Source organism: Hemitrygon akajei, chromosome 9 (assembly GCF_048418815.1).
Source record: "Hemitrygon akajei chromosome 9, sHemAka1.3, whole genome shotgun sequence".
Classification (NCBI taxonomy): Eukaryota; Metazoa; Chordata; class Chondrichthyes; order Myliobatiformes; family Dasyatidae; genus Hemitrygon; species Hemitrygon akajei.
The window spans coordinates 69151883-69168531 of record NC_133132.1 but is presented as its reverse complement, the minus strand read 5'-3'; the positions used below and the strand labels follow the sequence as shown (position 1 = coordinate 69168531).

General features: G+C 41.1%; 1 protein-coding gene across 1 annotated transcript in view; it reads right to left on the bottom strand.

Annotated features, from left to right (window-relative positions):
* LOC140732660 (dynein axonemal heavy chain 6-like) overlaps positions 1–16649 on the bottom strand; it is a 549473-nt gene that overhangs the window by 420503 nt on the left and 112321 nt on the right. Inside the window, 5 exon segments of the mRNA XM_073055353.1 lie at positions 2634–2800; positions 8194–8294; positions 11911–11947; positions 13310–13544; positions 15981–16143. Of these exon segments, the coding sequence (XP_072911454.1) occupies positions 2634–2800; positions 8194–8294; positions 11911–11947; positions 13310–13544; positions 15981–16143 (703 nt within the window).

Here is a 16649-nt window from a genome sequence, read left to right as displayed (position 1 = left end):
TATTTCTACCTTTACCTATGACATCTTGGCTAATGAAAATCAACCTTCAATTTGAAAGGAATCATTGTCCAAGGAAAACAGCTGTTTAAAGATTTGAGTTGCAAACTTATATGCCCTGTTTCCTGACCTCACTCCTAAAAGACTGGGCTCTGATTTTTACATCTGTTGGGTCTGACCAATCAACTAACCAATCCCTTGAATATGCAAGATTGAAAATTTCAATCAAATTCTCCCTTAGCCATTCAGTCTTCTTGGAATACAATTCTGGTATCAGAGATCTCACTTACCTCCTGAGATGACAGAGGACCACCTTCTGAAACAACAGCAATCTATATGAACTAAAGCTTCTCACAGTGATTTTAACATAATTGACTGGCTGACCGTAATTGACTAGCTTAGATGAGGAATTTGGTCAGCATGAACCTGATGGGCTGAAGGACTTTTTTCCATTATGTATAATTCTTTGTCTAACAAACAGTAAAAGTCCCTACACCTGTCCCCGTGATACACCACTGATCATGGACTTCCAATTACAAACAAACCACCATCACCTCTTCCTCAATCTGTCTGATTTGCTAAACTGGATTCTGTAGGCTTTTGGACCAGTGTCAATAGGATTCTCATCATCAATATACTTAGTCTCCTCCAAATCAATCAGATGTCACTCAAAAGTTTTTTCCCCAATAGCTTCCCAACCACTCATGAGTCTCACAGGCCTGTAACTACTAAGCTTCACTTGCTGCCTTTCATGATTAAAGGAACCACATTTGCTGTGCTCCACTCACCTCGTAACCTCACCTGTGGTCAGCAAAGACTTGAAAATCCTGTCCAAGTAGTCTCCTCCCATAATTCCCACAGTTCCATCATTGGTTTTTTTCTCTTCTCCCCTGTGTTACATAGGACAAAGATGTCCAGCACAGAAACATGCCTTTCATCCCATGGTCTATGTGCTTAACATGATGTCAATTTAAACAAATCCCATCTACCTGCATTGGGTCTACATTTCTATTCCCTGCCTGTCCTTGTGTCTGTCTAAATGCCTCTTAAACATCACTATCATCTTTACTTCCACCATTTCTCTGAGCAGCACTTTTCAGGCAGCTACCACTCTGGAAATGTCTTGCTTCATAAATCTTCTCTAAACTTACCCGTTCTCAACACAACACTACACCTTGTAGCATTTGATATTTCTACCCAGGAAAATGATTCTGACTATTGACCCTTTCTATGACTCTGATAATTTAATTTATTTATGCAAGTTTTCCTCTATTTACTCTTCTTCACACAATAACAATTATGAATAAAAAGTCTATACCACCTTTTCTCAGCCATCAGCAAAAGAATACTTTTCTTCATTTACATCCTGCAATGGATACCCTCCTCTCCTTCTCCATAATTTAAAAAACTTTAAACATGCCTTTTTTCCCCATTTTGAAGGAAGGGTGTTTGGACTGCAGTGCCAACTCCATTTCCCTCTTGACAGATGTTATTTAGTTTACTGGGTACTTCCAGCATTTCTGTTTTTATTTCGAACAGACTTCCCTCACCGACCCTCTTTAATTAAACCAAGTCTGGTTTACAAGTTAGCTCCATCTATGTTCCATAACCCTCAGTTCCTTTAACCCAACACCCTCCCTTTCTCTAGCAAAATTTAATTTCACTTTGACAAATTCAATATTGCTCCCATATCAACTGCATTTTTTGGGGGGAGGTGGAAGAGTTCAATTAGGAGAAGTTTTCACCTTTCTGATGTTCTTCAGCGCTCAGGTCGAGTTCCACATGTTCTAATCCTGTATGGAACCTTATTAAATATATCAGGAAGTCCAGATAAGCACACCCTCTAGTTCCTCTTTATCTATTCCATCAGTTACAACTCCACCAGATTAGCCAAAAATAGGGTCATATTTCATGGACATGGGCCCTTTGGTTCAACTCGTACATGCTGACTATATTGCCCAACAATCTCCTAAATTCCAGGGAATAAAGTCCTAGACTATGAAACCACCCTCCCCCATGTAATTCATACCCATAAGTCTGGAAAATATTTACTGGACTCACTATAGTTTAATAACATCTTTACTATATAGCAGGGTAACTAAAATTAGACACAGTACTAGAAGTGAAGCGTCACCAACATTTTACTGTGTAACTTACCAACTCCTAAATTCAATACACTGAGCGATGAAGGCCACCATGCCAAACACCTTCTTCACCACCCTGTCCACCAGTGACACTGCTTTCAGCAATCTAACCACTTGCACTCCTAAGTCCCTGTTTCACAACATTCCCCTGGTCCCTACCAGAGTTGAAAATACACTGAAATTATCAGTCCAGTATTTTAACAAATTGAGCAATAACATGCTACAGACTTTGGTGTTGCCAGGGAAGCAAGTACTTATAGTCCTCAAAATGGTGGTAAACCTTCATGAGTTACGGGAGTCTGAACTGGGAAGATGAATGCTAGTTTAGGTGCCTTTTATGCCAGCACAGAGTAGATAGGTAAATATTCTGTCTGTGCTGTAAATTTCACATAAGAAAAGTCAGTCATTTTTCTTAATAAAGGTTAAATATTTGCAATGTTTGACCAAATGAAATCACACAGATAAATTCTGATGGGTTAACTCTTGACCTACATGTTGTTGGTAGATTGGATCTTGGCCAAACAGTATGTCAGCGTTGAGCGAGAACTGCTTTGTCTTCTTTGCTTCCAATTCCTGATCACTAGAGAGCTTCATTTCATACAAAGACCGTGAGTTAAACATGGACAAGTAAGGTTCATTGGTAAAGGAGACCAGCTTGGCTGAAATAACAATGGTTGATTTCACATCAGCACATTACTCATGAGAAAATGGAATTAGAATTGGTTTATTATTGTCACGTATACTGAGATACATCGAAAAGCTTGTCTTACATACATACTTGTTATACATGTAAGGGGTTTCTTGTTTTATGTTACTGCAAAGGCTTCTTTGTTATGTTAAAAATAAAAATGTTTCTTTGTTATGGTAACTGTTGAGAAAGTGCTTTTCTCTCGCAGCTTGTTTGGGTTATAATTACTGATCACAGGAATTGTATTCATTTGTTAACCAATTGGGATAGATGTTATTCTTTCTTGTAGGTCTGTAAGCTATTGTTTCGCGAGCTTTTGGGGATAAGGCGCGATGGGGATAGAGAGAAGAGATGCGATGCTGTAAGCTGGGCGACGGAACGGACCCCAAGCGGGAATCCGAGGCCCAGGGTCTTCAGCGAGGAGAGAAGACGAGGACAGATTCATGTGGAGCATCTGGTTGACCACCGTTGTTGGTCCCAGGCAGCGGGTCGAGGAGGTCAGAGGGGATCAAATGGTGGCCAGAAGACTTTGTTAACTGGACTCCAACGGTTGTGCATGAAGTGGTTGGACTTTGATAAGTTTGGCGCCTTTTACTTTTCCTTTTATATTAGACCATAAGACAAAGGAGCAGAAGTTGGCCATTTCATCATGAGCTGATCCAATCTCCCCTTCAGTCCCATTCCCCCACCTTCTCACCATAACCTTTGATGCCCTGACTACTCAGATACCTATCAATCTCTGCCTTAAATACACCCAATGACTTGGCCTCCACTACCGCCCATGGCAACAAATTCCATAGATTCACCACCCTCTGGCTAAAAAAAATTTTTCGCGTCCCTGTTCTGAATGGGCGCCCTGCAATCCTCAAGTCATGTCCTCTCATACTAGACTCCCCCACCATGGGAAACAACTTTGCCACATCCACTCTGTCCATGCCTTTCAACATTCAAAATGTTTCTATGAGGTCCCCCCTCATTCTTCTAAACTCCAAGGAGTACAGTCCAAGAGCGGTCAAACATTCCTCATATGTTAACCCTCTCATTTCCGGAATCATTCTAGTGAATCTTCTCTGAACCCTCTCCAATGTCAGCACATCCTTTCTTAAACAAGGAACCCAAAACTGCACACAGTATTCCAAGTGAGGTCTTACCAGTCCCTTATAGAGCCTCAACATCACATCCCTGCTCCTATACTCTATTCCTCTAGAAATGAATGCCAACATTGCATTTGCCTTTTTCACCACTGACTCAACCTGGAGGTTAACGTTAAGGGAATCCTGCACGAGGACTCCCAAGTCCCATTGCATCTCAGAACTTTGAATTCTCTCGCCATTTAAATAATAGTCTGCCCGTTTATTTCTTCTACCAAAGTGCATGACCATATACTTTCTGACATTGTAATTCATTTGCCACTTCTTTGCCCATTACCCCAATCTATCCAAGTCTCTCTGCAGACTCTGTTTCCTCAGCACTACCGGCCCCTCCACCTATCTTTATATCATCAGCAAACTTAGCCACAAAGCCACCTATTCCATAATCCAAATCGTTGATATACAATGTAAAAAGAAGCAGCCTCAACACGGACCCCTGTGGAACACCACTGGTAACTGGCAGCCAACCAGAATGGGATCCCTTTATTCCCACTTCTCTGTTTCCTGCCGATCAACCAATGCTCTATCCACGTATGTAACTTTCCCGTTTTTCCATGGGCTCTTATCTTGTTTAGCAACCTCATGTGCGACACCTTGTCAAAGGCCTTCTGAAAATCCAAATACACAACATCCACTGCATCTCCCTTGTCTAGCCTATTTGTAATTTCCTCAAAAAATTGCACTAGGTTTGTCGGGCAGGATTTTCCTTTAAGAAAACCATGCTGTGTTCTGCCTATCTTGTCATATGCCTCCAGGTACTCCGTAACCTCATCCTTGACAATCGACTCCAACTACTTCCCAACCACCGATGTCAAGCTAACAGATCTATAATTTCCTTTTTGCTTCCTTGCCCCCTTCTTAAATAGCGGAATGACATTTGCAATCTTCCAATCCTCCGGATACCAGGTCAGAATCTATCAACTTTTGAAAGATCATTGCTAATGCCTCCGCAATCTCCACTGCTACCTCCTTCAGAACACGAGGGTGCATTCCATCTGGTCCAGGAGATTTATCTACCCTTAGACTATTTAGCTTCCCGAGTACTTCCTCTGTCGTAATTGTGACTGCACATATTTCTTTTCCCTAACACCCTTGAATGTCTGGTATATTGCTGATGTCTTCCTCAGTGAAGACTGATGCAAAATACTCGTTCAGTTCCTCCGCCATCTCCTTATCTCCCATTACAATTTATCCAGCATCATTTTCTATCGGTCCTATATCTACTCTCACCTGTCTTTTACTCTTTATATACTTGAAAAAGCTTTTAGTATCCTCTTTGATATTATTTGCTAGCTTATTATATTGTATCTCTATTAAGTACATAGTTCCAGTACGATCTATAAAGTGTAATCATTTAATCACATATGGTGTACTGTCTGTTATTTGGCATGGTGGGGACATCACACAGCGTCCACACAAGCTGATTACTCAGTTTGGTGGGGCCGAAGGCTGCTCCTCCTAAACGGAAGTGAGCTGAGCGAGCCTGAGGCCTACCAGGGGGTTACATACAGATGGAATCATTACATGGGCATTGAGGTAGAACACAGTTAAACAGTAACAGAATGGAAAATGAAGTGTACAGCCACAGAGAAAGTGCAAGTCAGATAAACAATCAGTTGTAAGGTCATAATGAAGTAGATTCTAAGGTCAAGAGTTGATCTTATCGCACTAGGGAACCATTCAATGGGTTTTATAACAGCAGGTAAAAATGTCCTTGAGCCAGGTAGTATATGCTTTTAGTTTCTGCCCAATAGAATGGGGAGATAAGAGGATGTCCAGGAAGGTTGGGATCCTTGATTATGGAAAGGTTTATAAGTAGTGAGCTACTAAAAATGCAAAGAAACTCCTTCCGGAATTAAATGCTGTCACAAGAACACAGGAATAGAAGAGCAGAAGGAGGCCATCAATCCCTTCAGCTTATCACGCCACCTAATATGATTATACCAACCTCAATTCCTCTTTTATGTCATTTATCCATACCCCTTTACTTCTCAATCTATCAAATACCTATGCAGTTCTACTTTATATAGTTCTGATATTTCAGCTTCCACCTCTAGGACAGAGATTGAATGGCTTGTCCTATGAAGAGCGTCTGCTGGCTCTGGGCCTCTATTCACTAGAATTCAGACGAATGAGGGGTGACCTCATTGAAACCTATCAAATGGTGAAAAGCCTTGATAGGGTAGATATGGAAAGGACGTTTCCTATGGTGGGAGAGTCTAAGACCAAAGAACACAGCCTCAGAATAGAGGGGTGTCCTTTTCAAATGGAGATGAAGAGCAATTTCTTTAGCCATAGTGGTGAATCTGTGGAATTCACTGCTGCAGGCAGCTGTGGAGGCCAAGTCTTTATGTATATTTAAGGCAGAGGTTGATAGAATCTTGAAGGTCAGGTCATGAAGGGATATGGGGAAAAGCCAGGAGATTGGGGCTGAGAGCAAAATTGGGTTAGCCATGTTGAAATGGTGCAGCAGACACAATGGGCCAAATGGCCCTAATTCTGCTCCTTTTATGGACTTATGGTATTATAGAGAAAACACTTCAACATCTATCCTGCCAATCCCCCTGAGGATATTATATATGTAAATTAGGTCTCTCCTCTGACTTCTAAATTCCAAGGAATGCAAGCCCAAGTCAATTCGTCTTTCTTGCTTGGATAACCATTTAGCTCCAGGAATATCCTGGTGAATCTCCTTTGTATTCAGGGTGAAGCATGGAAACCAGCACTTCACTCCATTTCATCCATGCTGGCCAAGATGCACATCTAAGCTAGTTACATTTGCCTGCATTTGGTCCATAGTCCTCCAACCCTTTCCTATTCATGTACCCATCCAACCATCCTTTAAACATTATAGTTATAACCACCTTCCTCTGTAGGAATTTCCTACGGTAGTTCATTCCACATAGCCATCACCTTGTGTGGAAAAATATACTCCTCAGATCTCCTTTTAATTCTTTCACTTCTCAGATGAAACTAATACCCTCTGTTTTAGATTCCCGGGCCCTGGGGAAAAGACTGACTTTCTACCCTACCTATACCCCTCTTGATTTATAAACCTCTAATTGTTACCTTTCAAACCCCTTTGATCCAAGGAAAACAGGCTCAGCCTTTCCAATCTCTCCATATAACTCCTGCCCTTCAGTGCAGGTGGACTGCCTCCAATGTTACTGGATCTTTTTTTTAGTAAGGGGAACAAAACTGGGCACAGTATCACAGGTGAGGCCTCACCAACACCCTGTACAATTGCAATAAAACCTCCTAAGGTTTAAACACCAAACTTTTTGCAATAAAGGCAAAAACGCTGTTTACCTTAACTACTTGTTGGACCTGCCTGCTAGTTTTCTGCAATAGATGCACTAGAAAACCTAGAACCCTCTGAACTTCACTTACTTTACTCTCTGTACTTACAGTAGATAATAATAATCAGCCTTTTTATTTCACTTATCTAAGTACAAGACCACCCATTTCCCCACATTGTGACATGACAGTTGACAATGTCCCATCACAAATATTCAACATATTTCTACAAGCACCACCCACTTGTGAGCCTGACCCTTGCCCAAACCCCAATACTTACCCTCCAACCTAAAAGCAAGCCCTTGGCTCACATTTGCTTTGGCACATTGATCCCTCCCCCAAAAAGATATAGTCCTTTTTGTGGGGATAAACAGTTGATGTTTTGGGTAGAGACTCTTCATCAGGTCTGATGAAGAGTCTCGGTCTGAAAAGTCGACTGTTTATTCCCATCCATAGCTGCTGCCTGACCTGCAGAGCTCCTCCAGCATATTGTGTGTATTCCTCTAGATTTCCAGCATCTGCAGTACCTCTTGTGTCTAGTCCTTTTAGTGTTTGATATGTCTGATTTATAATGAAGGCTGCTGACCTTTGATCTAAGCATTCATTTGCCCACAGGCCTAGGCCACTTTGATGTCTTTGGAACTCCTTGGCACAGAGCTGTGGAGAAGAAATCTTGTGTATATAAAGGCAGAGATAAATTTTGAATCAGAAAAGGAATCAAAGGTTATAGAAAAAGTGATTTGAAATTATTTAAAATGACTTCCTTGCTTTTATTTTCAGTGGCCCTGTTTACAAACACGAGCACCCTGTTTCTTAAGTGCCTAATAAATTGCCCATTCATCATTCATGCATAGATACATATTCTGTGAATTATTTTAACATTTGAAATGACAGATTCTGGTTATTTGTTCCTTACCAACGATCTCTTCTAGTACTCTGACTACATTATGTACTTGTGTCAGTAGATCTTCTGATGTGGGCGACAAGATATATTGAGCAGGACGCTTATATTCAGACCTGGAGGTTGAAAATGCATGGGTTTATCACACAAATACATTTTGCTGTTGGTTCAGCAAAACCTAGACAAATCCAATGATCTTAGGTACTGAGTCATTCACAGATCTGGATAGACAATTGAACAAAGCAAATATATTGATCATGGTTAGAAATGAAGTCTATATCTGGAGTTGTCCAATCAATGGGCTAAAAGAGGACTTTTAGAAAGAGAGAATCTTATCAAAGGAATGTATGAGCTGTGAAATTTAGACAGTGAGAAAGTAAGAGCACAAACAAAGGAATGTAAAATTTATGAAAGGCAGAAGTGTAGGACACACCTGGAAGGTCAAGCTGGGCAAATACCATAGGTAAAGACCTATAGCACAAATGAAAGCAAATTACATTTTGTTGTAGTCTGAGGGCTGCAGTATGATCAGACAAAAGATGAGGTGCCATTCATCAAGTTTTCATTCAGCCTCTATATAACAGTGGAAGAGGCCTCAGACAAATCGGTCAGAGTGAGAGTGGAAAGAGATTTGAAGTGGCAGGCAATTGGGTGCACAATGTACTTTCTTCAGATTGATTCATATTTCCCACAAAACAGTCACCAAATCTACATCTAGTTTCCCCAGAGTACAGACCATATTGTGAACACTATAGCAAATACACTAGATTAAAAGTGCTTCACCAGGAAAAACTGCTCATGTCTCTGAATGGTGAGTAGGGAAAAGGTAAAAAGACAGATTTTGCATCCCCTGTGGTTGCATTGAAAAGTGTCATGAGAAGGGTAATGGATGATATGGATGAAAAAACTGACCAGGAAGCCATGAAGGGAATAGTTCCTCCAAAATGCTATAAAGAAAGGGGAATATATATTTGGTGGTAGAATCTCTATAAAGGTGGCAGAAACTGCAAAGGATAATTTGTTTAATGCAGTGGTGGATGGTGATGTGGAAGATTAGAATGAGAGTAGGCGTATAGGAAATAGATGATTAAAGCAAAAGAAAGATATTTTATACCATTTACGTCTCATTATCAGAGCAATTACAGCAGAGATGGAGAAACTGGGGGAATGGAATCCTTATACAAAGCAGGGTGAAAGGAAGTGTGGTTAAGTTCGCTGGGGAGATCTGTGGGCTTCAATAAATGTTAATGGTTAGTCTATCCTTCGAATTGGAAACAGAGAAATCTAGAAGGGAAAGGAAGTGTCAAAGATGGTTTATGTGAAGATGTGAGAAAGATGGAAATTGGCAGCAAAATTAAAGAAGTTCAAGTTCTATATAAATGCAGGTAACAGAACCAATGAAGTCAGCAAGGAGCTGAAAGGGTGGACAAATGGGACTTAATAAAACAGAGCGAAAAATGCTAATGTGCTGGGATATGTTGAGAATAAGGAGAAAGTAGTGATGGGTCTTCTGAAAAGCATTAAGGTGGATAAATCCCCAGGGCCTGCTGGCACATATCCTAGAATATAGAAAGAAGTAAGCGAGCAGATTGCTGGAGCCATGACAAAGATCTTTATGTCCTCAGTAGCAACAGATGAGGACCTAGAAAGAGAACCAGAGAGTAGCAAATGTGGTACCTTTGTTCAAGAAAGGAATAGACATAATTAAGGTAAGTATAGGAGAGTGACCCTCGCCCCAATGGTAGGGAAGCTATTGGTGAGGATACTGAGGGATAGGAATTATGGGCATTTGGAAAGGCATACTCTGCTTAGAAACAGTCAGCATGGCTTTATGAGGGGCATGTCTTACAAACTTGATCACATGTTTTATGGAGGTGCAAAGAAGCTTGAGGAGGGAAGGCAGTGTACACTATCTACATGAACTTCATGAAGGCAATTGAGAGGGTCCCTTGTGCTAGGTTGAGTCAAAAGATAAAGTGTGGCCTCATCATGATAGTGGAGGAGGCCATGGATAGATATGTCAGAATGGGAATGGGAAGTGGAATTAAAATGGGTGGCCACTGGGAGATCCTGCTTTTTCTGGCAGTCAGAGTGTAAGTGCTCGGAGAAGCAGTCTCCCAACCTATGTCAGATCTTACCAAAATACAGGAGGCCACACAAGGAGCACCGGACACAGTATATGACCCCAACAAATTCCCAGATGAAGTGTCACCTCTCCTGGAAAGACTGTTTAGGGCCCTGAATGGTAATGAGGGAGGTGGTGTAGGGGAAGGTGTAGCACTTGCTCCGCTTGCAAGGATAGGTGCCAGGAGGGAGATCAGTGGAGAGGGACGAATGGACAAGGGAGCCCATTTTAATTCCACTTCCCATTCTGCTAAGCCTATATATGGCCTCTTCCTCTGTCATGATGAGGCCACACTTAGGTTGGAGGAACAACACTTTGTATTCCATTTGGGTGGCCTCCAACCTGATGGCATGAATATTGGTTAATCGAACTTCCAGTAATGCCACCCACCCCCCCTTCATCACTTCCTATCCCCTTTTCCCTCTCTCACCTTATCTCCTTGCCAATCCATCTCCTTCCTCTGGTGCTCCTTCCCCCTTTTATTTCTTCCAAAGACTTCTGTCTCTTTCACCAATTTACTTCCTAGTTCTTTACTTCATCACTCCCCCTCCAAGTTTCACCTATCACCTTGTGTTTCTCTCTCCCCTACACCTACGTTTTAAATCTGCTCCTCAGTTTTTTTTCTCCAATCCTGCTGACAGGTTTCAGCCTGAAATGTCAACTGTACTCTTTTCCTAGATGCTACCTGGCCTGCTGAGCTCCTCCAGCATTTTGTATGTGTTGCTCAGATTTCCAGTATTTGCAGATTTTCTCTCATTTGTCATAGAATTAAATAAACTGTTCTCAAAGGGGGCAGGAATGGAGGCACCTAAGGCATGGTTAGACAAGTCATTGTAAGTGTCAGGGAAGATTTGGAAAATGTTTGGTAAGAATTACACCATTGTGGACTTTAATCAGTACAGACCTACAGTATAAAAGAATATAAGTCACGTTGAACCTTTGTAAAGCACTGGCTCCGCTTCAGTTAGAGTATTATGTCCAATTCTTGTTGATTTATATAGAAAGAAAGTGATGGCATTGAAGAAGATCCAGATGACATTTTTTAGATTTGTCCCTGAAATGTGGATCTACAGTTACAGATTGGAAAACTTGGGACTGGAGAAGACTGAAGGGAGATTTGATAGAAGTATATAAAAGAATGAGAGGTCTGCACAGAGTAGATAGAGGGCAGTTGTTTCCATTGGTGGAGAGGTTGAAGAGTTGAGGTCTCTGGTATAAATTAAATTAAAGCAACTTGGGTAAAGTACCATGGACCAAATGGCTTCCTTCTGGGCTATAACCAGACTATAATTCCACCTATTCTGATTCCCATAATCAAAGTTTAGCAAACCACAATCCCATTACAAAACACCATCACCTGTGCTGGCACCTGTGCCCCATCTGATTAAAGTCCACAATGATCATCTCCCTAACCCATCTTAATAATCCCTAATCTTTCAACCCATGAAACTCTCCTCCTGACAGTCAAAGACTCAGACCTCCTCCTCCTCCTCCAAATTCCATCATCAACAATAAATCCTCTCAAGTTGTGACCTCCTCAGATGACTAATACTCTGTCTGCCTACACAATTTTTACGGTAAAGCAGTTCCTTGATCTCTCCACTTACCCTTCTTCCATCTCTTCCTGAATGTCTATTCCACTTTCTGTAAAAATAACATGTTAGAAGCTCCTTGTTAAACAATCTGTTCACATATCATAAGCTTCATTTTTGTATATACAATCAGCCAAGAGTTACCAGATCCATATCAATATAATCCCTCTCACACATAAATATACTAATGCATGCACACTCTCATACACATCCAGATACAACCCAACACCAAAACACATACAACACACACAGAATGCTGGAGGAACTCAGTAGGCCAGGCAGTGTCTATACAAAAGAGTATAGTCAATGTTTCAGGCGGAGACCCCTCATCAACATCCACTGTATTCTTCTATAGCCGCTGCCTGCTCTGCCGAGTTCCTCCAGCATTTTATGTGTGTTGCTTGGATTTTCAGCATCTACAGATTTTCTCTTGTTTGTGACCAAAATGGGGCAATCAGAATTGCACCAAATACTCCATAAAATGTTATGAAGAAAAGGTTCTTATTATTCCTTGTCTATTTTCTTCATTACTATAATCTGGTTACAATATTTAGCTACTGATAATTAATTAGATTAAATTAGATTAGATTAGATTCAATTTTATTGTCATTGTGCCAAGTAGATATACAAAGCCAAATGAAAGCAGTTAGCATCTAACCAGAAATGCATAGTGTTATTTACAAAATAACTGTGAATAAAAAGTAAGTGCTACAGCACACAAATATAAAAGTACTGAGACAGTACAATATGGCTGCAATACTGCTTGGTGCTGTGATGTGAGGTTCAGCAGGCTCACAGCCTCAGGGAAGAAGCTCTTCCTGTGTCTGCTGGTGCAGGAGCGGAGACTCCTGGCACACCTTCCGGATGAGAGGAGAGTAAAAACTCCATGGTTAGGGTGAGATACATCCTTGATAATGCTTTTCGCCCTGCCCAGGCAGCGTTTATGGTAGATGTTCTCAATGGTGGGCAATTGGGTCATAGTCTGATACAGGACAATTGCCATACCACACCGAGTTGCAGTTGGTGAGTATGCTCTCAATGGTACAGCAGTAAAAGTCCGTCAGTATCCTGGGACAGAGGTGAGCTTTATTGATGCTCCGCAGGAAATAAAGGCGCTGTTGTGCCTTTTTGATCAGGATGGAGGAGTTCAGGGACCAGGTGAGATCCTCAGAAATGTGGACACCAAGGAATTTGAAGCTTGATACACGCTCCACTACAGCTCCATTGATGTAGATGGGGGCATGAGTGTGGCACCTAGCATGCCTGAAGTCCATATTTATTAATTAATTAGTTCCTTCTGTAAATTATTCCCTGAATGAGTAAAGTAATCCATCAATATGTGACTGCAGTACACTTATAAGCTATAGGTTGAACTTAAAAACAAAGCTGAGATTTTGCCTAAAAGAATTTGTACCTGAAGTATCCTGGAGACTGCAATCTATATCCCTTGATTCATCAGAAATCTGTAAGCGGTCAAAAGATTGCCTGACTTTAGCTGTCCGACACACTTTGTTACGGGCTCGGCATTTAGCCTTTGTGCTGTCTCGAGGAAGGATTATATGTTTAGATCGAATGTCAAGCATCAAATTTACAATGAACATTGGTGCCATCGTCTCTGTCTTTGTCTGCTGTTTAACATCTTGGAGTACCTGCAGAATGGAGATAAGTGGTACATTCATTTGGCAGGTTAATGCCATGCAGCATGTTTCTCATCAGGCTTCACACTGAACAAACACAAATCTCAAGTTTATTTGACTGCAAAAGGCAGAGCTTATTACTGGTGACTCCAGGACAGAAGCAACATTTTTTTTTAGGAAGAATAAGCTTTGCTGAGATGGTGATTAAAACAGGACAAGGACCAACAATTGATTCATCCATTTAAGGATCATAAAGCTCACCACACTGTTCACGGGTTAGCTCAGGAATTTAAATTTGCTGGAATTTGGAGAGACACACATATCATTTTCATTTTGCACACCTTTTTTCAGAATCACAATCAGAGTTATTATCACTGACATAAACGGCATGAAATGTGTTGTTCTGCAGCAGTACTACAATCCAAATGACTATTTCAGAGGGTGTGTGTGTTGTGCTGTGTCCTTGCCTGTCCTTCCTCATGCATGGCCCTGTGTTGAAGCTGGCAAGAAATGGAAATTGAAAGCTACTTGCTAAGGTAGTACAAAATAGAATTAGGAAGCTACAGGTGAGTCTCCAGGCAAATCTTACAGACTGATCCACTAACAGCAAAGAAAAATCAATGCCTACTTCTCTATCTACTTTGGTCAGTCTGCATTTGGAGCATTGTGTGCAGTTCTGTTCGCTGCATTACAAGAAGGATGTGAAGTCTTTGGAGAGAGTGAAGAAGAGGTTTACCAGAACGTTGCCTGGATAAGAGAGCAATAGTTATAAGGAGAGGTTGAACAAATGTGGAACAGGCTGGCAATGAAAGCAATATAGTAACGTTTAGGAGGCATTTAGGCAGGTACATGAATAGGAAGGAAATTAAGGGAAACAGACCATGTGCATAGAGATGTTCAGTTTATATTGGCAGTATGTTTGGCACAAACATCCTGGGCTGAAGGGCCACTTTCTGTGCTGTTCTGTGTTCTATAGCAGGTTCCTCAAGGCACCAGAATGGTAAGCTTCTGAGACCTGGACTACATACAACACATAACTCAACACACTGGAACAAGGCCAGAACAATGTTTCCACAAAATCCTCCAAGTTAACTAGAAGAACAAGTGAATCAAGGTTAGCATCCTTGCCCAGCCAACAATTTCAGCACTTAGGCCTTGGTTACACTCAGCCAGTTACATTAGGCTTTCCACATTGTTCACATATCTGACACCAGACCCAAAAACAGTCACTTTCCTTCCAGCTCTGTCAAGGGAATTAATTACCAAGCAAACAGAGAAAACATTTCAATGATATGTAGAAAATTCCTTGATGAAGTGCAACATTCCTACTGGGAACCTTTAGCCGATGACCATGCAATATGGAGAAAGAGCATTTGGGATGACATAGAAAATCTCAAGCATCAGGAGCAGACTGAGACTACATATGTATTGGATGGAATGGACCACCTCACAAACCTTCTAAACTGTGACCCCTAGTTTTAAATTGTCGTAGAAGAGGAAATATTCTTTCCCTATCCAATCTGTAATGACTTTCATTCAAGTCTTCTCTTATCCTTCTAAACTCCAGCAGACACAGGCCTAAACTGCTCAAAAGTTTCTCATAAGGCAGCTTGATCTTCTAGATACGAGTCCAGTAAACCTTCTCTTTACTGCTTCCAGGTATTAATATCTGTAAGACTATACGCAGTACTGCAGAATTGGTAGCATCAATTACACAAAACTCCTACTTCTTCATTCCATTCTGCCAACAATAAGTAGTAACATCGTATTCGCTTTCCTGATTACTTGCTCTCTGTATACCAGCTTTTTGCACATCAAGCACCAGGACACCCAGCTCCTTCGAAATTGCTGAGCTCTGCAATCTCCCAACATTTAGATGTTTATTTTAAATTTTCTTCCAAAATATACATATTTGCATTTTTCCACATTATACTCCATTTGCCAAGTTCAGAGGAGTAGTACAACATTGCACTTTCACCAGGACTCCCTTCCTTCATGGCTTTAAAACCAAAGTCAAAGTCAAGTCTATTTTCATCTGCACAAGTACACGTATACACAGCTGCAATGAAAAACCTACTTACAATGTCATATGCACATAGCATTATATAACCAGCATACACAAGAAAAACAAAAATACGTCCATTTTAGTGCAAAATGACTGAAGGATCATAATGCTGCTGCATTAGTAATTAGAGCTGTTCTGTTTGTTACTTCCCTTCTTGAACCTAGTGGTGTGGGACTTCCTGCCAAATGGTAGCTATGAGAAAGTGGCATGGCCCAGATACTGGAAATCTTTGATGATGGATGATGCCTTCTTGAGGCTACACCTCCTATAAATACTATCGATGGTAGGGAGGAATATGACTGTGATGTATTTATATGATTTATATCCATTACAATATTGAAGCGTTGAACCGTTAGCTGATCTCCCTCACCTTGCAGCCTTACCTGATCCATATCCATTGCACCTTGATCAGAGCGCTCCTCAGGTTTGCTTTCATTTGTATCTACTCCTTTGTTTGTTTTATAGTCCTGAGAAGAAGTCTCTGAATCACCCAGTATATTACGGAGGCGCCTGTCCAGCTGTGCCCTTATTTTATGTGGGAATGTGCTAAAAGTAGAATTACAACAAATTTACAAACAAAATCATAGCTGGAACCTTGTGCAATGTCCCCAAAGGAATCCTTACATTGTAAAAAGTAAACCACTACTTTCCAAAATCATGTTTTGGAAGACAAATCTGAAGTTTTACTGCAGGGACATCCAGTGATTTGTTTGAATGTCTATCAATGGAATTTATTGGACCCTGTTCTCACTTAAAAGATTTTGTCCCTGAAGGCTTGATAGTGGTGATGGAGTAGGTGGCTTTCAGGCTAATAAGCTTATAGAGACACAAGTGACTGCGGATGATGGGGGGGGGGGGGGTGCTTCTGACATAATTCTCACACCCCACCCATTTGCCTATCATCCCCCCTCACCTGGATCTACCTATCAGCTGAAGCATTTGCTCCACCCCTTACTCCCCAGCATTTTTATACTGGCTATCCTCTTCTTTCTTTCAGTCATATGAAGGGTCTGAACAAAACGTTGACTGTTCATTACCTTCCATATAGCTGA